The sequence below is a fragment of the Amblyomma maculatum genome, chromosome 2 (genome assembly GCF_055883805.1).
Source record: "Amblyomma maculatum isolate TAMU_Amacu chromosome 2, ASM5588380v1, whole genome shotgun sequence".
NCBI classification, from domain to species: Eukaryota; Metazoa; Arthropoda; class Arachnida; order Ixodida; family Ixodidae; genus Amblyomma; species Amblyomma maculatum.
This window is the reverse complement of record NC_139345.1, coordinates 83,943,606-83,970,651: the sequence shown is the minus strand read 5'-3', so window position 1 is coordinate 83,970,651 and position 27,046 is coordinate 83,943,606. Positions and strand designations below refer to the sequence as shown.

At 48.3% G+C, this 27,046-nt stretch overlaps 2 protein-coding genes across 2 annotated transcripts in view; one reads left to right on the top strand and one right to left on the bottom strand.

Annotated features, from left to right (window-relative positions):
• The first annotated feature begins 637 nt into the window (after positions 1 to 637).
• Positions 638 to 4,536, top strand: LOC146199164 (uncharacterized). Its single transcript, XM_084592065.1, has 2 exons — positions 638 to 1,912; positions 4,493 to 4,536. The coding sequence occupies exons 1-2, from the start codon at positions 1,258 to 1,260 to the stop codon at positions 4,534 to 4,536; spliced, it is 699 nt and encodes a 232-aa protein (XP_084448191.1). The 5' UTR covers positions 638 to 1,257.
• Positions 4,537 to 4,557: 21 nt separating this feature from the next.
• The window catches only part of LOC146199163 (endochitinase-like), a 62,674-nt gene continuing 40,185 nt past the window's right edge, over positions 4,558 to 27,046 (bottom strand). Inside the window, exons 5-6 of the mRNA XM_084592064.1 lie at positions 14,347 to 14,466; positions 4,558 to 7,914 (exon numbers count right to left, since the gene is read on the bottom strand). Coding sequence (XP_084448190.1) covers positions 7,759 to 7,914; positions 14,347 to 14,466 — 276 coding nt within the window. The 3' untranslated portion in view covers positions 4,558 to 7,758. The remainder of the gene's footprint in view (positions 7,915 to 14,346; positions 14,467 to 27,046) is intronic.

Genomic DNA, 27,046 nt, shown 5'->3' with positions numbered 1-27,046 from the left:
GCCACGTAGAGAATGTGGCCTCGCGGTTCTCAAACCATGTCCGAGCAGCGTCTTCAAGGCTGAAGTAGACGTTCCGCATTTTCGCAGCGTCGTCCCAGCCGTTAAACGTCGCGACCCTTTCGTAGTGAGCTAGCCAGTCCTCGGCGCCTTCAAACTGCTCACCGTGGAATGGTTTAGGGGTACGTGAGGTCTGAAGGATGAGACAGGACGAAGGGGTGGAAGGGACAGTCATGGTACGGGCGGGCGGTGTCGTTGCCACAGCTAGGGTCTCTTCGTCAAGAGCGAAGGCCTCGGGGGGCAAGCCTCGGAGCCGTCGGCTGGTATATATACGATGAACAGGAGTGGTCACGTGAGGCGGCTGCGTAGGATCGTCCGCAGGAGAAGGGATCATCGATGGCACCTCCACCAGTGTCACGACTGAAGTCACAGGGAGCCGTGAAGGTACACGTAGCCGAGGACCAGAGAATAAAGTCGGCTTGTCGTTCCGATTACAGAGTCCAGCACCAGCGCGCCGCTCGTGCCAACAACAACTGCTTCGTCGTCGGCGGCGCCAAACGCGGCTGTCGCGCGGCGCTAGGCACGTGGCAATATAAATAATAAAATGATTAAGCTAGATTCTTTGGTATAGTAACGGGCTTCGACAAACGAAATTATAGGAGGGCTGAAGGCATCAGACGTGAAGATAACACATCTGGAGTCATGGTGCTGGGCCCGGAAGGGCTGCAGAGATTATGTATATATCTATCCTGAGACTCGAAACAGGACACAATGAATACTTTACTAGTGAGAGGTGGGCTAGTTGGTGACTAGTATTAGAATGCATCATGAAATCGCGGCCCGGTTCTACCTTCTTTATTCTGTGTCAATCCTTCCTCCGTGCTTGGTCTTGTTGCCTTCTTCCCTGTCCCTGATCTTTTTGCGCGGTTTCATGAAGCATTCGAATACTTCACTCCGTTGTGTTCGCTTTCTTGTGCTGTTCTAAATGTCCCATTAAAAGGTGATAAGCCTGCAGCTTTGAGTGACTGGATCTTTTAAACCCACAGCACCGGCCTCCTGATGGGACCTAGCTCGGATGAGGGCAGCGGTACAAGTGACTGCCGTGACCGCGAAGCAGACGACGAGCCCACGGTGTTTGACAGCGTCGCCAGAGATGATACGGCCAATACGGCTTCCTCAGCACCACGCTTTCCTACTTCCTCAAGCCAGGATGGCGACCACAACAGCGCCGTCGGAAGCGGCAGCTACTCAGGGTAACGCATGTCTACACCACACAATGAAGACAGTAACCGTCATAGTGCCGACCGCAACGACATCGACTTAACCCCCTGCAGTTTCGCTCCAGACAGCGAAGATAGTGAGCGTAGCAGTGCCGACGGCAGCGGCAGCGACTCTGGCTCGCGCAGTCCTACTCAGCACAGCGAGGGCGGTAACCGCAGCACTGCTGTCGACAATGGCGGTTGCAGTGTTGGTGTCGCGTCATCTGTGGCTAGCGACGACGGCAGAGACGAGGAGTTGGATGCGTGGACGTGCTGGCATCTGCGCGAGGATCTCGAGTGGAGGCGGCGCGCCCGGCAGCAACTCAAGGTCCGGAGGGCAGCGCGCAGTGCGGAGCGCGCGGCAACACAGCATAAGGCCAGCCAAAGGCTCCAGGCAGAGAGAGCCTTTGCCGCCTGGTGTACCTTGAAGGACAGGCAAGAGGCGCTCAGGCGGGCCGAGCAGCACAGCCAGCGAGTCGACAAGGAGGCCGAGAGGGAGCGGAAGGATCGCCGCACGTGCGAACTGTCGGAGTGGAAGTGCGAGGAATGGTTGGCCAAGAAGAAACTGGATCAAGGTGAGATCGAGCAGTGCTGCCCACACACGCGCGCGTCGAATGTGGAGGCGAGAAGTAGTGACCGGGCTTGTTATGCGCGTAGTAAGTGGATTGTCTAGAATTCACTTAAGGGAGGTTGCAGACGCATTGGTTTGTTTTTATGAATGGAGTGTATGTGACCGGTCAGAGGTCATTCGGTTCCGCTGCAGTATAGCAGCCTTACAGGGGCTCATGGGTCTTTTCCGCATCTCTTTTGCGTTTTCCTAATTAGGTTGACAAAGATCTTGTAAAAACCACATTGCTGGCTTTGAAGCTAAAGTTATTCCTGAAACTGTACAGAATGGTGTTATTCATAATTTACCTTACCCTCATAGAGAGTACGTTACAGAGGCGGAGGCCAAAAGTTTGTGGGCTTTTACATTAAAACTTCCATGACGTCGCCACTTCACCTATTGTTTTATTCGGCAGTTTCGTTCCGTCAGAGAAATCGTAATTTTGTCTTTTGAAACCCCATTTTCTTAGTTTATACGCGTTTCCACATTTCGACAAAAATGCAGTATATGCGGCTAACACTGAGAAACTTCAGTATTAAACTAAATTCTGCTTCTAAGGAATACTCGGAGCTTTCGGCTATGAAAAAAATAAATGCAGTGACGATTGGTTGCGTGGGTATGTGTGAACGACTGGCCTTTCCTTATAACTTTGGTAATGTGGTTTCCATCTCCAAGGTACCACAACTTCGACCAGTCGTTTTGCGTCATGCAGATAACGCGAAAAAAAAAAGTATAAACAAGAACTTGTGGGGATTCTCACGGGGCTGCGGCTCCGCTCTGAGAACCGAGGCCACACCGCTAGCTCCGACCACAGCAGTGGTCGTGAAGAACGTCACACCGAGGCAAACATAGCCAGCGGGCCAAGTTGTTTATTGGGAACGCCCAATGTTCTTCCTCGGTGTCATAGCAGCATCCGCGCGCTACGGCGTCGTGGCGTCGTCTGCTCCGGGTGCTGTCCGCTGAGATGAGAGGGGAAGGAGGGGCCGTTCTCTCACCCCCGCCCTCTCTGCCACAGCAACGGAGGAAGGAGGCCAGAGGGGGAAAGATGAGGGCTCCCCGAGAGAAAGAAAGGGTGTTCGCCGCGTCGTGCGGGCGAGGGAAATGTTGAATTCCCACAAAGTTAACAAATCTCACTTTTAACACTTTTTTGAAATAATAACCTTAGGATATACAGATAATTTTATTCCCTTGTCATTTTATGAAAGATCACAATGTTACCGCGAACCATTCTAAGCTATATTTGTTGTTTTTTAGCAGCTGCCTGCATGGGGCCTTATCTTTGTGATTGTCTTCGTTTGTTCATAATCGTTGTCCTGAAACGCTTTATCATTTCCTTTGTTGCGGAAGATGCTTCGAGATGTATCTCGAAGGGTTCCATGCAGCCACGCTCTTGTGTTTCTACCATGTTGCAGGTTATGTTAGGCATCCTTCGCGGTTTTATCTACAGATTTCTTCGCCAGCTTTAAATTGAGCAATGACGAGCGAAATGGGCATTTTCTGTTCGGCGACCAAGGAGCGCGTTCGCTGTTATCGCTGCCGCCGAATCGCTTAGTTATTTTGCAGGTGCAAGTCAGCCCAATAAAGAGTTTCTTTAGTGTACTCCCAGACTCTTCCTTTGTTGCCATCGGCCTTGTCACCACCACGTGACAGTATTTGTAGACGTTAGCAGTAGGTTCCCTTCGCGCTTGTTAAGTCCAGCTTCCTTCCTTACTTAAATGAGTCTAGAATTCATTTTATTTAAAAGCTAATGGAGTGATTTATCAAGATACTGTTATAGACATGTTAATGGGAACGGATGTAGGCTCCTGATGCCTGGCAAATACGTGCTTTTGAAACATTTCCTGCTCTCGCGACGGGTATTCATAAGTGCCACAGAAAACCAGTGTGGTGTTTTTTGAAAATAATTATAAACTGCGAAATATCGCAAAATATATCTACTAATATATCGGCAGAAATGGTTTAAGCTTAGAACGCAGGGCAAAACGTAGCTTCCTAAATGTGTCCTGCGCTTGCAACGCATAATTAAGACTGCCATATAAAACTGATGAAGTGCGTTTTTGAAAATAAACAGGAAACACATGCCTGCCGAGAGAGGATGAACAGGTATATTGATTGCGTTTTTTTTTAATGAACGATATATACTGCTCCAGGATATCAGAGCGTTATGTAGTGAAGAATGATGGAATTATTTAAGTAATGAAAAAAAGGTTTGCTGATTTTACGAAGTCAAGGAGTTTACGATGCTGTGGCAATGTGAGGAGTTATAGAATACGCGACAAAAATTCGGCTCAAAAACTCTTTTCCAAAATTTCTCAGAACGTTCTATAGATATGTATATATAGGAGGTTAACTAGAGACAGTTCTGAGCACCTGTGTAATCTAAAATTGCCTCAGGAGAATTTAAGAATCATCCCTTAGAGAAGGAATGAATAAAAACGTAATTGGCAGAATGCGAAAGCGTTGGCGAGAGGTTGGTGGCTCCTAGTCGACGCCTTTCTAAATCTACTTACTAAATGGCATGATTCAGCACTTTTTGTCTCATGACCCATAACTCACGTGACTCATGAAGTAGATGAGTCGACACTTTCATGTCACATGGCTAATGACTCTTGCCTCTATGCTGATACAGCACCTGACACCATGACTTACAACCCGCAACCGGTCATTGAATGATGACGTCAAACACTGAGAAACTTCAGTACAGAACAAAATTCTGCTTTTGAAACTGCTTGTTTTGTTCAGAAAATTTCAGACAACAGAGTGTCATGGTGGAGAGGGCAAAATGTGAAAATAAATCCACCTGACAATGCCCTAAGCACTACTCGAACACAACAACAGGGAGCACCGAAATACGTACATATAAACAATATAAAGATCACAATGCAAATGCTCGTGCTACTCAGCTTCCAATGTAGGCAATATTTCCATCCCTATTAAAGCGATAACAGGGCAAAAAAATTCACGGAACAATGCAGTGCAACAGAAAACACATGTGAAGTATATGTACAAAAATTAACAGTAAATATAGAGAAAAATATGAACGTTCGATTTCTTGAACGAAGAAAGAACAAAAAAAAAAAAAGGAACACTTATGCATTTTCTAAAAAGTAACCTTTCGCCAGCTTATGAAAAGCAAAAAAAGAGGAAGATTGCTCCATTATGTCCAACAACTCGGGATGGCAGATCAAAAGGTTTCGAAGGTGCTAGTTTAACGATGACGTACCATAATTTGACCTGCTTCTTGGTTTCCGTAGATTGGTGTATCTAAACTTTTAAGTAAGACTCAGAGGTTTCGGCTATGGAAAAAGTAAATGCAGCAATAGTTGGGTATGCGAGTACATGTGAGCATCTGGTCATTCCCTGATATTTTTGGAAGGTGGCTTCTGTCTCCAAGGTAGCGCAACTTCGACCAGCCGCTTTGTGTCATGTAGATAAACGCGAAAAAAAAAAGCACGAACAAAAAGTTTCATAAATGTCACCTTTAACGCTCGCTTTCTTTTTTTTTTTTTATAATCGTGATCTTAGGATATATATAAAACTTCATTTCTTTGTCATTTTATGAAAGATCACAGTATCTGTAGACGTTGGCAGCCAGTTCACTTCACGCTTTCCAAGTACAGCTTCCTTACTTAAATGAGTTTGGAACTCATTTTGTTTAAGAGATAACGGCGGGATTTGGCGGCTGGATGACGTCACTTGGTGGTGGCGACGTCACGAGGGAACCAACTTTTGGCGACAGATTTTGCGGACACTCCTGGGGCCAACATATCCAACTGATGCTGTCTCATTAAAACATGGTTAAAACAGTGCCAGCTCGTTTGGCATATTTCGCGGAACAGTGGTGGCAGCAGTACCATCACGCGTGATCTCGCAAAACACTCACAGTGGTCGCAGCACAATATTTTACGCTCTTAGCGTTGCGATTTCATCTCTTGGTTTTCTTTTTATGAGACGAATGTGCGCTCTTCTCTTGATAATTCCTCTGCACGACTCCTTGCAGAGGCCAGCCAGGCCCGGAGTGCGGCGACCGAAGACCGCGTTCAGAAGACACGGGAAAACCAGCACGCTTACAGTGCTTGGTTGCTTGCAAAACGGACGGTGTCCCAGAAAATAAGTTTCACGTCAAGTGCATAGACGGCCAACTATTTATACTTTGGGAGTGATTCGCGTCTGACTCGCATGAGTTTTGTATGCAGCAGGCACAGTGACTTGCAAATTTTCTTAGCTCCATGTGCGCACCTAACCTTGAGTGACGTCGGCCCCCCGTGACTGCTGTGGCGTTCCTAAGCTACCAAATCTCAGTAAAAACTTCTGTAAAAACTTGAATCTGTTCACGGATAGACAGAGTGCCGCATCACGTAATATTTCGTCAGATGTGGTTCCATTTGCAGTTGGTGGCCAACGTCTGAAATGACTTGATTTCACGCGCCTGGGAACTAGTACCTACCTTTTGTCCAACATCATTTCAAGTTTGATCGACACCGAGCGGGAAATTGTGCCGTGATCGCCGATGCCAACGCTTTTTGCATGCTGTTACTCACAATGCGTGCAACATGTCCGACAGATAGTAACGCTGCTTAAGGAAGGTCGTAGGCAGTCGATATTAAAGCTTTTCAATACTACTAGTTTCGAAACTTCCCATAGGGCCCATGTATCAGAAAACGGCGGTTTTGAATGGTCAAAATTCATGTGTATACGAATAGGGGCGGCGCCAGCGGCCATTAAAGGGAACTGCGTCTAAGTTGCAAACTTTCAGGATACTAATAAATGCACTATACAACATGGAAAATACAATCACTTGAAGACTTGCAGCAAAAATTCCTATAGATAACAGCCGTAGAGTTAATTAAGATGGAAAAGAAGAAAGAAAAAAAAAAAAACCCCGATATCCGAAAGGCAAAAGCAGAAAGCTGCTATTTACCGTTACTAGATGACGCGATAATTCATAGCCTTCCAAAGAATGCGTACAAAAGCTAGTCATGTTTTGAAGCGGAGTTTCCCGACTGACGTGGTCCAAAAGGTCTGAATGAACATATCCAGCAACGCACGCCTAGTAGCGATCTCCAGTAGACGCCATGGGCTTGTTTTTGTTGTTTTTATTTTGCGCGTTCATTGTTGTGCTTCTCTTCTTAATGCATTACTGTATGTCGTCATTCTTGCAGTGAACCTTTTTGGTTCGAATATTCTTTGATGGGGGGGGGGGGGGGGGGGGGGCTTCATACATTTCAGCAATTTTGCGGGTGTTCATTGCAGCATTTGTTTTTAAAATACGCTAGTATCATAAATATTGTCACAGAGGAGTTGTTTGAAATAAATTACATTGCAATCACATGGCCGCCGTTGGAATTAAATATAGTGCGCATCGCATTAAATTTGATCAACATGAACCATTTTTGTCGGAAAATTGAAAAGAAAAAAAAAAGATGCTCCTCGTTCAAAAAAAGCGCTTGTAGAGGTAGTCAACACTTATCAGAACAAAGGGGAGCATGGCTGCTTGCGTTAAAAGATTACGAGACACTGCTGGTTGTGCGCAAAACATTGAATTTGGTTCTTGGCATTTGGAAGAGGAATCCTAAACCTGCTGCGTGCGAGCAGATGTCCGTGGGCTACAACACACAGATATGCCCCTCTGCAAAGGTCACTGATGAGAAAAAGAGTGCGTGCGTGTGGATGTAATACGTATAGATGATTGTGCGCCGAGTGTTTGGCGATGTTTGGCGAGGAAGGTAGATAGGACTCGTGTTGCTGACTTCACAAAACGCCAATCGAGAATCACGAGGAAAAGCCTGCGCTCTCAGTTCACCCGACAGTGATATTTAAGTGTTTTATGCATAGATATGGTGCAAATAGGGACTAGTATCGCCACTTTCTTAGACTTCAAATGGCGGTCACCTCTCAGGCCGATGCGGCTGTCTGGTTCATGTTGCCGTTTAGGCTTTCCTTGATGGTTTTGAGCAGGATGTTGGTTTCACCGCAGAAGCCTCTGAAGTCGTCCAGGTCGCTGCTTACCACGTTGACTCCGCGGTAGCCCTCTTGCCTGAGGAACTTGATCTAAGGGAATTACACGAACAATAATAAAGTGGTAGTTATAGGGAGATCTGAACAATATTTGTTAGAGATTTTTCATGTAGAGCATAAACAAGTAATGCATACATTGTTTTCTTTCTAAGGTGATAAATTATTCCTTGTTGCTTGCTTTTCACACTGCAACCGTAGTTACAAACCACGCTTGTCACTTTATCACGATAACTAAGTTAAACATGCAGATTTACAGCAGACCTTCGCTCAAAGGTGTCGAGACCTCCAATAATGATCCCGATGAAAAAAACAACAACGCACTTTTAAATTCGCACAATTCTTTAGATGCGCTCATTTCAATATTTCATTGATGTGCAGACAAGTGTGACGAAGGGTAGTCGTATTGAAACTTATGCTATATGTGTAGAAGAAAGGAACCACAGGCAGTAGAGGTAGATGACGGAGAAGTGTAGGCCCGGGCTTGGTGCCCTCATTCAGCCTGCTGCAGTAGTTCTTCCTTGCTGTACTTCTGTGTAACATCTGTTATACATCTGGTGGAAGTGCGGGGTACGCTTCCCAACCTGTGTACGACTACGAGATAAAACACGGATGTCACATCCATGTTGTTGGAAGAGTTAGTTATATGAATGAGCATTGCCGGCGCGCGCCACGCTGCTGCTCGTAGTGAGTCCGACCTCCGACACACGGCGCGACACTGTTTGGGAACCTAGGGTGCTTAACCCTACAGGAACCGCTCTGGTGTGAGCCGCAAAGGTGGTAGCGTGGGTGTGACTTGGCGCAGCAACTACACATGGGTGCCAATGGCAGGCTCCTTCGACGAACATATCTGGATATCCGGAAGCATCCTCGGCCCCCCGGTGCTTATAGGTGTCGTATATCTCGCGTTTGCACATGGGTAACATGAGGGCAATGGCAGAGTCATGCAATGCATCATCGACGACGTAAATCGATGGGCCCCACAACACGAAGTACTTTTGATGGGGAACTTCATTGGACACATCGGGCTATGCCCGTAACACCAGGTGGTCCAAACGGCCGGGGACTTGCGAGAGTAGGCGACCTGCAGTTTTTACCGATCCACTCACACACTTATTTTTTTCCAATCGATTGCTGACTTCGGTATTGAAGTTAGCGACATACAATCACTGTTCGCACTGTTCTGAATAAATGTGCTAAAATTTTCCTATTTTGCTGAGCTTAAAAGCATGTTCTAAGCGTACGAATGGGGTCACTCGCCGTTCAGACAGTGGCCGAAGCCCGGCGGTCTGGAAAGGAAATGGCGCTCGCGTGCATCTTTGCTGTACACAGAAAATTTTACAGTGACTCTAGAGACCGCTAATAGTCAGCCTCTCGGCAGCCTGCAGAAATCCGAGCAACGGTGATGCCACTTGCTCTTCGATGCGGAGCAGCCCGTTCACACGCCTCTTCTATTCTAACATTATGGTCACACCGGTCCATCAGCGCCCGAGCCGTCGCCTCCGTGGTGAGTCACCAGGCCTTTTCCCATCCAGGAGGACGATGCAGCCTCGACCGACAGTCCCGCCACAAATGGCCACAAATAAAAGGACCCCGGCGCCCATATTCTACCCCACACTACGAACACCGTCGTCTTTCCACGGTGACGTGTACGAAGATGCGGAAGACTGGCTGGACATCTGCGAGCAGGTCGCCCGGTACGACGGATGGGGCGATGACCGTAAGCTCCATAACGTCTACTTTGAGCTCGAGGACTTCGCTAGGACTTGGTTGGAGAACCACGAAAACACCATGTACCCCTGGGAAACATTCGGCCGAAATCTCTTAGCTATATACATTCCCCAACGCAGATTGCCGGGAGAAAACTGTAGCGGCGGTACACTCCCGTATCCAGCGGATGAACGAAAGCGTCAGCATGTATGTGGAGAACATGACATCTCTGTTCAGGCGTGCCGACCCCTCCATGATGGAGGAGAAAAACCTTCGCCACCTCATGCGTGGGGCAAAGCAAGAGCTGTTCGCGGGCCTTGTAGTCAGTCCGTCAAGGACTGTCGCGGAATTTCTCACCGAGGCGACCAGCATAGAAACAACGCTCCTACAACGCGCCAACAAATACAATTGGGTTGCAAGCGCGCTCGGGCTCGCCGCTGTATTGTCGATGCCACCAGGGAGCGATGTGACCGTTTTTCGTGACCTGATCAGGTCAATTGCACTAAGAAATCTTCCCAGCGCGCCTTCTGTTCCACCGCTGTCTGAAGTTGTCAGGGATGAGGTGCGCTTGGCAGCTTAACAGCAACTCTCTGAGGTTCCTCGCCAGCTTGACGTCAAAAATACACCTGCGCATCTGTCATCTGTCAGGCATCAGCACCAGCGCCAGGCTAGTATCTGAACATCGCAATTAGCAGTGCAGCAGCCCGATCCTGCCCGTGTTCCTGCTCCGCGAGCCTACCAGCGGCCACGGAAGCGGGAAGTGTGGCGTGCGCCGGACCATCGGCTCCTCTGCTACCACTGTGATGAGGCGGGTCATATCTACAAGGCGTTTCCGTATCGCCAAGTGGATCTGCGTGGTTTTGCGCTCGACGACCCGTGCCCGCGAAACGGCCGCTTTAAATCGAAGCCCATCTTTCGGCACGTTGGAATGCTGTGACATATAGCCGCTGATTCTCAATTTTCGTCTTCTCTGCGTTACCGTTCCCCAAGCCCTCGCCGAGCCTCCAGCTATCCTGAGCAGCGGTCTTTCAGTCCACGTCGGGATAACTAATTCCAGTGGTCTCCGGTGGCAAAGCCGTTGACTTCGAGAAAATTGAAGATCCTCTGCCGCCGATGCTCCTACACGCTATTTCTCACAGGGGCAGTGTGGCGACAGCATCCGACGTGCTAGATCTGATTTGTGTGTGACAACTGATGCAACTGAAGCGATCGCTCTACTAGTCCGTGATAAGCCACACCTTCACCCAGGATCTGAGCAAAGTTTTGACGCCATGGGTGGGCCCTAGTATTCGCACAGCTGGAGGTCACCTCACTACCCCGGCCGGAATTAAGGTGCACAGCCCGAATCGGTATCCGCGGTTTCATCTACGTCAGTGAATTTGTCGTCTTGTCGTCTTCGAGGGATTTGATCCTGGGCGCCGACTGTCAGGATCAAAGCGAACGGTGCTGTCATCGACGTACACGAAGCACAAGTTACATTCTCGATGAAACAGACCGTGACGCAGTGACAAAGATGATCCAGGAATCAACGCACTACCTATTGCCGAAGACGACGTAATGCTGCTACCATGACCAAGTGTGCTGATCCTAATGAGGAACGACTCATTTCACGAGTACGAAGATATTGCGGACAGCCACCATTCGCTCTTGCTCGAGGAGGGAGTAGCTATCGCACACGGTCTTGTCGAATTGCATGAAGGCTGTGCGAATTCTTTTCAGACGAACTTCACCAACAAGATTCCGCACCTCGCAAAGAGACCGGCTGCCGTCTTCCTTCACTATGTGGATGGATTGCGAATCTGTGCCCCGTAAGACGAATCTTTAAGAAGAAGCCGCACCATGCAACGCCCTTTGTTATCCCATCAGAAGAATCTTTTGTCATTTCTTCTAGCTGAATTTGAACATTGCTTCGCGACGAGCTCCAAGGCCGGACGTGTGCCTCTAGCCAAGCATCGCATCGTCATCGATGTGGCCACGCCACCAGTTTTCCGGTGTTTATTCCGTGTTTCGCACAAAGATCGTGAGACTACTAGAACGCAAGTCGAGAAATGCTTGCCGACTATGTTATACAGCCGTCAGCAAGCCCGTGGGCGTCATTGGTGGTCCTGGTGAAAAAGAAAGACAACACTTTGCGGTTCTGTGTTGATTGCAGGCAACTGAATAGCATTAATAAAAAAGGACGAATACCCACTCCTCAGGATTGATGACGCGCTTGACCGACCCCGCGACGCCATGTTCCGTTAGTTAGAAGTCAAAAGAGGATATTGGCAGGTATGGGTGGACGAGCTAGACAGCGAGAGAACGGCCTTCGTGACACTAGACGGTCTGTACGAATTTAAGGTGCTCCCGTTTGAGCTTTGCTCAACTCTGCAACGTTCCAACGCAGGATGGACACCGTTTTAGCTGGTATGAGTTGGAAAGCGTGCCTTGTGTACCTAGACGACGTGACAATTTTCTCGTCTAGCTCAGACCAACAATTGGAGCGATTGAGCTTGTTATTTAAGCTCTCCAATCTGAAGCAGAGAAATATCATTTCGTCTTCGAGGAGTTCCATTATTTAGGACATGTCAGCACACACGGCGTTCTTCCGGACCGCGACAAGACTGCTGCCGTCTCCAGTTTCCTACGACCAATCGACAAAAAGGCCCTCCGACGCCTTTTTGGCCTCTTCTCGGATTACCGACGCTTTGGGAAATATTTTTCTTGCCTAACTGAGCCATTGATAGCCTTGACTCAAAATGACACACGCTTTTTATGGGGGAGTGCCCATGCCGAAGTCTGCAAAGAGTTCCGCTTCCGCCTCGAAAGTCCATCAGGAGTTGCTGAGTTTGACGAAAATACAGAAACTAAAGTTCACACTGACGCCAGCAACGTCGGCCTCGGGGTGATTCTCATACAGTGGCAGGGCGGTACAGAACTAGTCATCCCTACGCGAGCAGCACACTTTCTCGATCGGCAAGGGGCTAATCGACGAGAGAAAATGTCTTGCTATCATCTGGACTCAGTAAGTTCCGTCCATACATTTATGGACGACCGTTTCGTGTTGTCAAAAATCACCACTCGCTATGCTAAAGATCCCTGAAAGATCCTTCTGGCTGGTCGGCCATATGGAGCCTCCGGTTGCAGGAGAACGACGTGACGGTCGTCTACAATTCGGGCCGGCAGCCCCAAGACGCGGACTGTTTATCTGATTATCACAAGCGCCAGTGCAACCGGGCTTCGCAAGACACAACCGAAGATTGCCCTTTCCTTTGTGCCATTAGCGTACCCTGTATGGCGCAGTTTCAATGGATCGACTCTGAGTTGGCGCCACTAATTGATTACTTGGAAGGTTTTAATGCTACTGTACCGCGTGTGTTTCACCGTAGGCTGCAGTTTTTATTCTGTGGCGTGGAGCCCTCTACATGCGCAGCTTTGACAGTAACAAGGAGGCGTTCCTGCTTGTTGTACCATTCCAGTTACGCTGCGAGATTTTGAGCGCTTGTCATGATAAACGGTCCGCAGGCCACTTGGGGGTCAGTTGTACGCTGGCAAAGATTCGTCTGAAGTATTATTGGCTCAGATTACTACCATAAGTGCATAATTACGTAAAAACATGTCGCGATTGCCAACGGCGCGTCTCCTCCTCTGGAACTGGCCTGCTTTCTGCAGCCCATAGCGCCACCAAAGACCCCTTTCCAGCAAGTTGGCATGGACCTACTCGACCCTTTTCCGATGTCGTCTCCCGGAAAACGGTAGATTGTGGTCGCGACGGATTATTTAACATGGTACGCTGAGACCACGTAACTCTCAAGCGGTACTGCTCAAGCGGTCTCCGAATTCTTTGTGCAGAACATCGTTCTGCGTCACGGCGCTCCTGCAGCTATGATACCGATCGTGGGGCTGTGTTTAGGTCCGCTTCACTCAGGCTGTTTTGAAGCTTAAGCAGACCACCCGTAGACAAATGGCTTTCCATGTATATTGAGGTCGAGCACAAGACATAGGATCGAATTCTTTCGTATGCAGCATTCGCATATAATACGGTGCAGCAGGAAACGACGCGGCTAATTCCATTGGAATTAGTCTTTGGTCGCCAGGTTACCACTCCTCTGGACGCTATGCTATACCCGTTGGCCCTGACAGTGAAACTGAACATAACCTCGAAATCGCCACTTACGTCCAGCGCACGGAAGAAGCGCGCAAACTAGCCAGCCAACGAATACAACCTCAGCAGCAGATCGATGTTTACCGCGACAACCTTGGACGCCGCTTCGTTACCTACACCCCAGGCGACTGTGTGCGGGTCTGGAAGCCCGTTAGTAACCGCGGGCTGTCCTAAGGTTTACTGCACCGTTATTTCGTTCCCTACCTTGTCCGCCACATCAGTAACGTAAGGTACCAAGGTGCACCAGGCTCACCAGCCCGCTCATCGCTCAGTAGACAGCGCAGCGACGTTGTGCACATTGTGCGAACTTAACTCCATTATACGAGTGACCTCCCGACCGACTCTCAGGCTGGCTACGGCAATTACGTGATGTGCGACTCTTGTTTTAACTCCTGTACGCTCTTTTTCTCCGCTCTTCTGTCCGAGTGTAGCACCGCATCGGGGCGATGTCGCAGAGGAGGGGAAAGTGACACGTATGTCATATGTGTAAAAGAAAGACACCACCGGCAGTAGAGGGAGAGGACGTAGAAGTGTAGGCTTGGTGCCCACGTTCAGCTGCTGCAGTAATTCTTCCATGCTGTACTTCTGTATAGCATATCTGTTACAATATATACCTTGTGTCGGATGCTGACAGGGTCATCGTAGCCGATCCACTGGTCCTTGTAGTAAATGTACGGGCACTTTCCTTCCTCGTCGAATTCACGTCTCCATATACCCTTCAGGTTCAGGCAGATCTGAAACGACAAATGGCGTTTATGACGTCCTATGCGTCATTCTACAAAGCTCGCTTTCTTTGTCTAAAGTAAAAAAACGAGGTCGCGCAAGCTCCGAAAATTTGCACAAACAAACATAATTTCCGCGACTGCGTACACGTACTTTATGGCGCTCAATATCAAAAGCCACCTCAGGATTTATGAGCATTAGGTACGCCCCATTGATTCTCCTATAGCCGTCAGAGCTAGTCGCTGCGAGGACAGAAAACATGATACAATAATATATAAGTTAGGTTCTGCGCAGTGCGTATCAAGAGCACGTGATCAGCGTTAACACATTCAAGCAAATTTTCACCGCAGCCTCTAACCTTTCCTCAATTACAAACAAATATTCCCCTTCAATTACGCGCTGTTCGACTGCTGGCTGAAAAATGGTACGAGTTCAGAGAAGCCGGGCATGATAACGAACTTCTCGAAAGGGCAGATGTTTAAGTGTGAGACTGCAAAAAAAAAAAAAAAGAAGACTGTTCTAGTTCACGCCAGGACCAATATTACAAAAATAATCACCATATTTCACCCTAGGTATTAGTTAGCATGTTTTTCGCTTTTACTTTATGAAAGCACTGCAAACCGCAACATCACAATGCCATTAGAAAACGGACGTGTTTTCCAACATCGACTTGTGTGGCGCTTTTATTTTCACGTGAGGCGTACTAGATATGTTGGGATATGTCTTAGCTTCAGGAAAGGCCTAATACCACGCATAGTTGGGCTATGCGAGTATACAGGCTTACCGCAACTAAAGACATGAAAACACTATCTCAATAAATTATGTTAAGAAATTTTTCTCAGTCAGCCAGAATTTACTATTCACTTGGTACCTACATTCCCATAGACAACATTGCTGCAAGGTTGCGCAGTCGACATTGTGCCCAAGGATGCGGGATTGAATCCCGCACGCGGCGGCCGCTTTTAGATGGAGGCGAAAAGTTTGGCGCCCGTGTGCTGTGCGATGTTAGTGCACGTTAAGGAACCCCAGGCGGTCGAAATTTCCCGAATCCTTTACTACGGCCTCTCTCAGCCTGAGTCGCTTGGGATGTGAAACCCCATAAATCAAACCAAAGCTATTGTCACAGAAGCCGGCAGATTAAGTAGGCAGGTTTACTTGCACCAACGCACAAGCACCGGCGAAAGAAGGCATGACCGGCTAGCCGACTAGCGAGTGAGCTCCGCAAGCGAAGAAGACGAGCTCGTGTTAGTCTCCCGAGCTCGACCACATGGCGGCGACAGTAAGTAACATTGCGGCATTGTTCCTCCCGATGGAAAAGGCATCGTCCCAATACCGAGTGGCGAGGTCGAGCAGAACTGTAGGCGGTGTGAATGTCGCGTTCACATAAAGAAGTCAGAAGTAGCCGTTGGGAGGAACGAACAGTTTCTTGCGGGATCACTTCGTAGGTGACGTCGTTGAGTTTGAACAGCACTTCCTACGGGCCGAAGTAGCGGCGAAGAAGCTTCTCGGAGCTTCCCCGCTGGCGAACCCCCCAAAACCCAAACTGATCGCCAGGGTTGTAAATTACTTCCTTTTGACGAAGGTTATTATAACGTTGAGCATCTTTAGCCTGCTACGGCCGGACTCCCAGTCTAGCCAGCTGGCAAGCGGCCTCAGCATGCTGCGCAACTTGGTCAGCGCCGGCAGCCAGTGGGTGGGCAACATCTGGCAGTAGCATTGCGTCCAGCATGTTAACGGCTTCACGACCGTACACCAAACGAAACGGTGTGAAGCGGGTCGTTTCCTGAACAGCGGTGCTATGTGCAAATGTTAGACAGGGTAGTATCTTGTCCCAGTTCTTATGGTCTTCGTCAACGTACGTAGGAAGCATATCGGCGATGGCCTTATTGGCCATTCGTTTGATGATGGTAAGCTGTTGTTTTGCGATGACAAGCCTCACTGAGCCGCATCACTTCCTGGGTCAGAGCCGAAGTAATTGCTGTGCCTCTGTAATTTAAAACGACCGCAGGAGAGCCGTCAAGAAGGACTTGGTTGAAGATGAAAAAGATCGCAATATTAGCAGAGGTGATGCTCAGAAGAGCTTTCTTTTCACAATAGCAGTAATCAGTGGCGACTATAATGTACCGATTGCCCAATGATGACGTAGGAAATGGCCGGAGCAAGTCCATACCGACTTGATGAAAAGTATTCGAGGAGGATCAATAGGCTGCAGCAGCCCTGTCGGCTTGACAGGCGGCGTCTTCCGATATTGGCAATCACAGCACGTCTTAACATGACGCTGGAAAATAGCAGCTAGCTTAGGCCAGTACAGTTGAATCCCGCCACAACGAATACCGCCACAACGAAATTTCCGCGACAACGAATAATTTTTTATTCCCCGCGAGTATCCTATAAGAATTAATGGCCTAAATTTCTCTGCACAACGAACCATTTTTGCAGAGCGTTTCCGCTTCAACGAAATTTTCGCGTTCAAAATCGAAACCGAAACTAGTTTTATTGGCGAGAAGTCCAAGTCAAATCCAAAGCCACAATAAGCATGAAATCACGTGATTGCAGTTCCGCCATTTTGGCTTTGTGTCGTGGTCGCGTTGTTCACTCGCTGCCTTTCTCTTCGACAACGACGAGTTTTCATCCGCAGGACACGATGGCAACGCAAGTGAAAAAACACAAAACTCTTTCCCTTGAGCAAAAAGCTCAAATAATCGCCCAAGCAGAAAGCGGAAGGAAGAAAGCGGCAATTGCTGAAGACTTCGGAATTCCTGCAAGTTCGCTGTCAACGATTCTAGGCAATAAGGACAGCGTGAGAATGGCACTTGCTTCAGGCACATCCTCGAAGCACAAAAAGGTGACGCGGCCCCTCCATGAAGAGTTGGACAAAGCAGTGCATGCGTGGTTTGTGGAAGCACGAGCCAGCAATGTCCCCCTGTCCGGAAGCATCGTCCAGCAGAAAGCCTTGAACTATGCATGCCTACTTGGCATTGATGATTTTAAAGCCAGCATTGGCTGGCTAAACCGTTTCAAGGCCCGCCATAACATCGTTGGAAAAGTGTTGTGCGGCGAGTCAATGTCAGCAGACGTGGACGGAGCAGCTGCTTGGAAGGCGAGTAACATGGCCGGAATTTTAAGCAACTTCGCGCCTGCAGACATTTACAACGCCGACGAGACCGGGCTATTCTACGAGATGTTGCCGGCTAGGACGCTCGACTTCAAGGGGCAGCGCTGTCACGGCGGCAAACACAGCAAAAAACGCATCACAGTGCTGCTTTGCACAAACATGGATGGCTCGGACAAGCGTCCGCCGTTAGTCATAGGCAAAAGTGCCAAGCCGCGCTGTTTTAAGGGAACTCGTAGCCTACCTGTGCAGTACAAGGCGAACAACAAGTCATGGATGACCCGCGCTATTTTCACCGAGTGGATGATGGCATTCGACCGCGACATGAAGCGGCAGGGCCGTAAAGTTTGCTTGCTTTTGGACAATTGTTTAGCGCATCACTCCGACGAAGTCAAGCTCACTAACACGGAGCTGAGGTTTTTCCCTCCCAATTGCACGTCTGTCTTACAGCCTCTCGATCAGGGCGTGATTCTTAGCCTGAAGCGCGCTTACCGCGGGAGGTTAATTCAGCGGCTGCTTTTTAACACTGAAACCGGCCGAGACACGAAGGTGGACTTGTACGTGGCACTGCAGATTATGTCTGCTGCCTGGAGCACACTGGGGCGCTCAGTAATTGTGAACTGTTTCAGGCACGCCGGATTTGCCGAAGGTCGACCCGTACACTCTGCTGGCCTAACACCAGGCGTTACAGACGACGACGAAGAGGCGTCACCGGCTCCGGGGATCGCGGCCGCCTGGAAAACGCTGGGAGAAATAGGAACCGTGCCGCCTAATCTCGAGCTCGACGAATACATCGGCGCTGACGCTTGTGTTGTTGTTCACGAAGATGTGAGTGATGAGCAGATCATAAAAGCTGCCCGGAATGATAAGGACTCTTCCGATGAAGAAGACGACGACGTACAGGAAGCGCCGGCTGCGGCAACCGCCGTACAGGTGATGGACGCTTTTGATGTCATCAGGAATTTCGTTGCTGTCCCAGACGACGATGTTGCAATGGGTTTGCTGACCGAGTGCGAAAATCGCGTGACGGCGTTGCTCGCCGTGAAGCGTAAGCAAACCAAGCTTACAGATTTTTGGCATTAAACGCCTTTGCTGCTGCTTGGGCAATTCTTTCTGCGTTTCACGTCAAATTTTTGCGATAACAAAGTTCCGCGAGAACGAATTTTTTTTCGTGCACCGTGAATTTCGTTATAGCGGGATTCAACTGTAGTACCTTTCTTGTACCTGTGCAAAGGTCCGAGTGAAACCGAGATGCAGGGCAGAAAGCTTGTCGTTGCATTCCTGCGTACCGTCGGCACGAAGTGGCGTTGGGACCAACAGTGGGTACTGAATGTCTGTGGAAGCGTAGTTTTTCTTGTAGAGGAAGCCGTCTCGCAAGAAGGCGACGACAGGCCACGCGTAAAAAAGTGAGGCGGTCATATTGCCACTGGACTAGAACTGCAGCGAGGCCAATGTTACTGGCATCGCTATGCAATTCTGTGCCCGTCTCCTCGTCGAAGTGGCCAAGTATGGGCGTTGTTTGGAGGCGCTTACGAAGCTCCTCTAAGGCCATTTGCTGCTAGTCGGCCCAGATGAAAGATTTTTCGTCCTTTCTTAGACAAGTCCGAGGTTCGGCTATCTGGGAGAAGTGCACAAAGCGTCTGCAATATGCACAGAGGCCCAAAAACCGACGCACGGGACTATTATCAGTGGGGTTCGGGAAAGCAGCTACGACAGCCGCCTTCTTTGGATCAGGGCTAATTACTTCAGCGTTCCCGACGTTGCCCAGAAACTTGAGCTGTTGGAATGCAAAATAGCATTTTTCTTGTTTTAATTTGAGATCGACCGTGCGGATTGCATTTAGTACGGACGTCAAGCGCTTGATATGCTCCCCGTAGGTCCCAGGGAATATGACAAAGTCATCAAGGTAGACGAGGCACGTCTGTCATTTGAGGCCGGCTAGGACAGTGTCCATTATTCTTTGAAAGGTTGCGTGAGCGGAACACAAGCCGAAGGGAAGCACCTTAAATTCGTTAAGTTCTTCAGAAGTAATGAACGCGGTCCTCTCGCAGTCGCGTTCATAGACTTCAATATGCCGATACCCACTACGTAGATCGAGCGATGAAAAGTATCGGGCCTGGCGCAGTCAATTGAATGAGTCGTTGATTCGAGGCAATGGGTAGACGTTCTTTTTTTGTTAATTTATTGAGCCTCCTGTAGTTGACGCAGACTCTCAGTGTTCCGACTCTTTTAGCGATAAGCACATCTGGCGAGGCCCATGGGCTTATGGACGGCTGAATCGCATAATTGAGGAGCATTTCAACCGGGGCCCGAATAACCTCTCGTTTCTTCGCCGACACTCGGTAGGGGTTTTGGCGGATAGGGCGTTCGATGGGATTAATTGTAATTCGATCGATACTTTGCTATTGACGTCATTTTCAGTTTGGAAGTGACAGCAAAACAGTCATGGTCAGAGCCAAGAATTGCTTACAGGCGGCTTTGCTGGGCAAGAGACAAAGCAGGATTCACGTCAGTTAGAATAGTATGTCCAGCGTCCTCGTGAGCGCCTTGTTGACCATCGATAGGGCGCAGTGGGTGGAGGGCGCACTAACTTCGTCAAAATAAGCGATGGTTATACCTTGCGGTTAATAGCGGTATTCTGCGCTAAAGTTTGTTAAAAGCAGTTCAGTTCGCTTGTTACTTAGGGAAAGACCCCCGAGCGACGCAGACTTGTAAGCTCAAAAATAAATTTATGTTCGTTTCCGCGAGGCCTTGAAGGGCGAGAGGGTTGTCGCACTGCACTTTAACAAACAAGCTAGTGCATAGAGGTAAAGTGCAATGGTCATCGCACACTCGGAAAACTAGCCTGCCAGGTGTGTAGTCGTCGGAAATTGAGCGCTGGGTAGAAAAAGTAACCATGAAGCCACTGATTGCACCGATTGCGTAAGAAAATCAAGATCGAGGATCAGGTCCTTCAAGCACTCTGCCTGCACAGCGAAGCAACACGAGAGAGTTACGTGGTGAATCTCGAATCAATCGGCCCACACTCCTAACTGCGTCACCACATGCCCTCCGGCTAGCCTTATCGGTGCTCCGTGCCAAGGAGTCAGGATTTTGCGTAGGATGGTTTGGTTTTTGTTTTGGTTCGTGAGTTTAACGTCACAAAGCGACTCAGGCTATGAGACACGCCGTAGTGAAGGACTCCGGGAATTTCGACAACCTGGAGTTCTTTCACGTGCACTGACATCGCACAGCACATGGACGCCTTGCTGTTCGCCTCCATCGAAAAGCGGCCGCCGAGGCCGAGATTCGATCCCGCATCCTTGGACACATATTATGGCGAGGCTACCCAAAAAAATATAAAATAATATGCCTCTGCCCGTGCCACTAGGTATAACGAGCTATCCTTGGACACAGTAGTCGAGCGCCGTAACCACTGCACCATCCCGGCGGGGAACGTATACGATGGTAGCAAGTCCACGACTCATAACGCAAAAACCAGCGCCGGTATCTACAAGTTCAGTCGTGTGGAGGTTGTCAACGGCGATTGGTATCTCAGCGGAATGGTGTTCACTGTCTACAAAGTGCGCCGTGCCAGGGGTCGTCGGATTGGCGAATCGTTTCGTCGAATTGCATGCGTCGAAGGTAAGCTTCTGTGATCGTCGTGAGGTCGTCGGACTCGTTGGTCGTTCGGTGCGTCGATTGGGGCGCAGAGGAAAGCTGCGTCGATCGTCGGAGGGTGGCAGGACTGCTGGTCGGAGCGAAGGGTCGGACTGCTTGATCCAATCGGCGAGCGGAGGATGTTGGCCGCAGTGCTCATCGACGATGGTCCTACCCAGGAGGGTCGCCGTCCTCAGTTTTCTCGGCGCGGAATTGTGGACTGTCTGAAGGAAGTACGGCGGCTGGAGGAAAACCGTCGCAGCGATGGTGACCTGGACTAGCGCCGCGGTATAGGGACGCAGGTGGAATGTTTTCGCTGAGGTACTGGTCGATGTCCCGAGGTCGTTCACCATAGCTCGGCCGAGGGGCATCCGGTGTGAATCCGTGCAAGCATATCCGACGGTACGGGCAGTGACGCAGTACGTGACCGGCTTCACTGTGGTGAAAGCATAGATGTAGATGGTTCGGCTTGCGAGACGCGTGTGCGGGCAGTCGAGCATCCAGTCGAAACTGGACATCAGTGTGCAGGATGAGCGGGAGGAGCGGGGCTGCAGAGTGGCGGCGGTACTGGTGCAGGGGTACGGAATACGTCGCTGTAGGTCATTACATATTGCGCCGGCGGCTGGGGGGATGGCATTGATGGAACTGCTTGGCGGAGCTCTTCGCGCGCAACATCCGAGATGTCCCCAACAAGCGGGTGTTGCTCGAGAGATGGCAGCATTTGCAGCTCTTCGAGCACGATGCTTCGAATAAGTTCTCGAAGGGCGTCACTCTCGTTTCAGCCATCGGCAATCGGAAGTCCGCTGCAGTGACGTTGGCGGGGCGATCAAAATGCACAAATCGCTGCTTAGGTCACGCTCCATACTTGTCGCATCCTTCATAAAATCAGCCACAGTATATGGAAGGTTACGTCTCTGTCTCTCGCTCTCTTTCGTTCACTGATCCGCGCCCGTTCGACCTCCCGAACTTCAAAGAAAGTGTGGAAATAATTCTGCCTCCCTTCATGGTGGCTACAAAATCCAAGTAAACAAGCAATATCCGTTTTTTTTTAGACGCGATTGTTTCTATTTAAGCCCACTATATTTACTGGAAGTGCACCCATGCAACAAGAAAGAGTTTCGTTTATTTTTCATCCCATCGTTTCAAAATTATTCGATTAACATTGCCATCATGCTGAATTATCTCTAATAAAGACTTGGTATCATCAATTTTCAATAATAGCCCAAAATTACATGCGGACTGACCATTAATAAATATAGATAATCATGATACAGACAGATATAGATTGTGAATTATATATAGAGAGAAAGCAGGTTAACGGATTCGAGGACCCTCCTATATTTCAGGAGAAAGTGAATTCAGGAGGAGCCGGAAGTATAACGTAAATGTATTCTTTTTTAATGCAGTGTGCGGTGTCTAGCTCGAGTCCGCGTTTGTCCGTTTTCTCTTTTCTAAATTGCGCTCTTTAGGCTCTGCCCCCCCCCCTCCCCTCCCCCTTTTGTTTTTCCTTTTTCTGATTCGTTTTTCGTATATTCTCATAACGCTTATGTTCAACTTTGCGGCACGGCACCTTTCCTCAAGGCCCACGCCACTCAGCCCCCTGGCTTCTCCCATTGTTTCCTTTCTACCTGACGAGAGCTCTTTTCCCCGGTCCAACTCAAACTTGTTCAACCTTCCTGTTTTCGCCGCCACGTTCACACGCCACCGTATTTCATGCATTCATTTTGTGTCTGCTTCAAGCCACATCGCCCGCCATTCATACTTGGGGGTGTGGTTTTAATTTTTCTAAGCATCTGTTTCTCGTTTAGTGCACACGACGAGCTGCACTCGGTGCTGCTTGTACGTAACCAAACCGGAGTTTTTTTTCTGCTGTGTTGGTTGAGGAAGGAGCTATGCATTCTAAATTCACCTTGTTGTAATGCAGCTTAAGAAAACTGCGCATAGAAAGCATAGAGAGCAAAATAAATTACGCACAAAACCGGCGGCGACCACTCGAGGCATACACGCCGCACTGCGGCTGCCAGGTCGCCGGCGGGGAGCTTCGACACGGCGACGAAGCAGCCGACCGCGCTCCGACCGATGGCAGCCGACGGTTTGCGAGGATCGTGCAGACCGCAAACTGTTTGCTTTTCTTTGTATGCCGGCTCGGTCCACCTCTGCCTGCCCACTGCGGTTGCTTTCTCTCACTGATAATAGATAGTGCTAAAGGCGCAGCAAGCAGAAGACCCGGTTCTGGCGGAACGGTTCCTGACGGCTCACTGAACGGGCGGCTCTCCAAAAGAACTGCCGCTCACGGCCCCTAACGGCTCACTGAAGGGCGGCTCTCGAAAAGAGCCGCCGCTCATTCTCGCTCTTTTGAAACTGTGGCTCAAAAGACAGCCGAAGGCGAGGAGATGCGAGGGGATGTTTGCGACAGACAGATAACGCCGTTTGATTGTGATACGTAATTGTGATGCCCTCCAGGCGACACAGCTCCTTAGACACGTCAGTCATTGTCATTATCATCATCATCATCAGCCTGACTATACCCACTGCAGGGCGAAGGCCTCTCACATTATCTCCCAGTTAACCCGGTCTTACTCTAGCTGCATCCACTTGACCCCTGCGAATTTCTGAATTTCATCCACCCACCTAATTTTCTGCCGTCCTCTGCTACGCTTACCTGCCCTCGCAATCCAATTGGTTACTCTTAGAGACCATCGGTTATCCTCTCTTCGAACTACATGTCCTGCCCATGCCCATTTCTTGTGCTTATTTTTTACCAGGATATCAGTAACTTGATATATTTCCCCGACCCACTCTGAAAGCTTTCTATCTCCTAACGTTACACCTACCATTTTCGTTTCATGATCCTCTGCGTTGTCCTCAACTTCTGTAGAATCCCTTTCGTTAACCTCGATGTATCAGCCCCATAGGTCAGTAGCAGCACACAAATCTCTCAAACCATACACAATCTAGCGGCACGCATACTGCAACCAATTCGGATTGAATGAATTCCGCATGATCTTATAAGTTCTCAAAGCCATGCGGATTCTGCGACCCGCCTTTCCAAATCAACCTCAGCATTTCCAAACCGCCTACAATTGCATAATGCTACGCCCCTTTTAACAAGAGCAGCTCCGACGCCGTACACGTACTATCATACCATTTTTGGAACGTAGCGCAAACCTGACAACTGATTCAAGGTAAGAATTCTCACACTTGTCCCCTCCTTTCATGATATGGTATGCCCCGATAATTTCTCTTGTGCGTTGATTACGCGATGTGCCAAGCACGACAGTTTTATCAAAAATGGTGCGCCATTTACATTTCGAGCGATGTTTAGGCAAATTTCCTTGTGCTGTTGGGGTTAATGAATTCCTATGTTCAAAGAGGCAGACATTCAAACAACGGCCAGTTTGCCATATGTAGTATTTTTCACAAGAGAGAGGAATGTTGTAATACCCGCATTCTGCACTGTACATACCTAGATTTATAGTTAGCATAGCAGCGGTTCTCAGTTTTTAACAAATTCGCCTTTCTTCTAATCAAAGCGCACACACCAGAAAATTTCGTGGGGGCTGACATTACTGTGCCTACATCATATCGATTGGCGACATTTCGCAACCCATGTGAGAAACGGTGCACGTACGGCAGAGCCACTGGTTTCCTTTTGTTGCTGCACAACTTGGAACTTTTCGTGTCCTTTCCCTTCACCCGCAGAAAAAGCTTATCACATATGCAACTGATTAAAGGGAGCGGATAACCAGAATTACTCAGATTGTAGACTTGATCTAGTAAACTTTTACCAATTTTATGCTCGTAAGATTTCATTGGAGCAGAGTGCAAAAAAGACGAGACAATTGTATTTTTCACGACTTCGGTATGTCCGGAGCGGAAATGAAGTAAAGGTTTAAATGATATAGGTTGGTAGCATCAACAAACATGCTTATTCCCAAAATGAAGGGATAAGTCAAGAAAGTGAAGAATATCATCATGGGCAATTCAAAAGGAAAGTTCAAACCTTGACCACGTTCTTTGAAAACCTTTAAAATATCAACGACAGAGGGATTGAACCGATTGGAAGAGAGGAGAATTCTAAATAATTATCAACATAACGAAAAATGTTCAATGAAAGGCCATCTAGATTGAATTGCTTTATCTATTTGGCTAAAAAAATCTCTGACAGAACTGGCGCTACAAGCGAGCCGATCGATGCAGATGTCAGATTTTTGTGAGAATAAGGACCCTTTCCAATCAACAAAAGTTGACTCAAGGTAAAATGAGACCGATTCCAAAAATTATTGAACAGGAATATCGCAATAGTTGATGAACCGTGCTTCATCAATGAAGTCAGAGATGCAAGACCTAACATTTTGAAAAGGACTTTGTGGGGGATGTCATAATAAAGATTTTCCACATCTATGCTGAAAGTCCGCAGCCCCTCCGTGTTGGATGTCCGTAGATGCTGGACGCTTTTGTCAAAGCAGCTAAGGTCAAGCAGAGAGCGATATCCCTGCCCGAAGAAAAGAAAAGTCTTTCACCTGCAGTTAAGGCGACTAAGGCATTACACCTAGAAATTGTTTTCTCAGCAAAAACACATAAGGCTGACTTACCGTTCCGCGCGATTGTGTCCGAAGCTGGTTCGTGGTAACATGTCATTTAAGGTTTCCTGCTCATTAGCCATTCAGCTTTAGCAATTCATGACCCATCCCTAATTAGGACAAAATCGTCCAGCATCTACGGCCATACAACACGCAGAGACTGCACGCTTTCAGCATAAATGTGGGAAATCTTTATTATGATATCCCCCTCAACGACCTTTTGTAAAGTGTTAGGTCGTGAATCTCTCACTTCAATGATGAAGCATGGTTCATCAACCGTTGCACATTAATGTTGAATCCTTTTTTTTTTTCGGAATTGGTCTCATTTTAACTTAAGTCAACTTTTGTTGGTTGTAAGGGGTCGTTATTCTTGCAAACATCTCAGATCTGCATCGGTTCGCGTGTAGTGCCACTCATGCCAGACATTTTTCTTAGCCAAATTGATAAAGAAATTCAAAAGAATCTAGATGGCCTTTCATTGAACATTTTCCGTTACGTTGATGATTATTTATTTCAATTCTCCCTTGCAATCAGTTCAATCACTCTGTCGTTGATATTTTAAAAGGTTTCAAAGAGAGTGGTCAAGGTTTGAACTTTACTTTTGAATTGCCCAATGATGATTTTTTTCACTTTCTTGACTTATCCCTTCATTTTGGGAATAAGCATGTTTGCTAGGGTTACCAGCCTAGATCATATAAACCTTTACTTCATTTTCGCTCCGGACACTCCAAAGTAAGCAAAAATGCAATTTTCTCGTCTTGTTTGCGCTCTGCTCTAATTAAACCTTGCGGGCACAGAATTAGTGAAAGTTTTCTAGATCAAGTCAACAGACTGAGTAATTCTGGTTATCCGCTCCCATTAATCAGTAGCAGACGCGATAAACTTCTGCTGTGGGGGAAGGGAAAGGACAAGAAAAAGTCTGAGTTGCGCAGCACCAAAAGGAAACCAGAGGTTCTGCCGCACGTGCACCGTTTATCACATGGGTTGCGATATGTCGCCAATCGGTATGATGTAGGTACAGTGATGTCATCCCCCACGAAATTGCCTGGTGTGTGCGCTTTTGTTAGAAGACAGGCCGATGCGTTAAAAAGTGAGCACCGCTGTTATGTTAACCATAAAGCTAGGTATGTAAAGTGCAGAACGCAGGTAGTTTACAAAATTCTCCTTCTTTGTGGAAAATACTACATAGGGCAGACTGGCCGTTGTTTGAATGTCAGCCTCTTTGAACATAGGCATTCTTTAACCCCAGCAGCACAA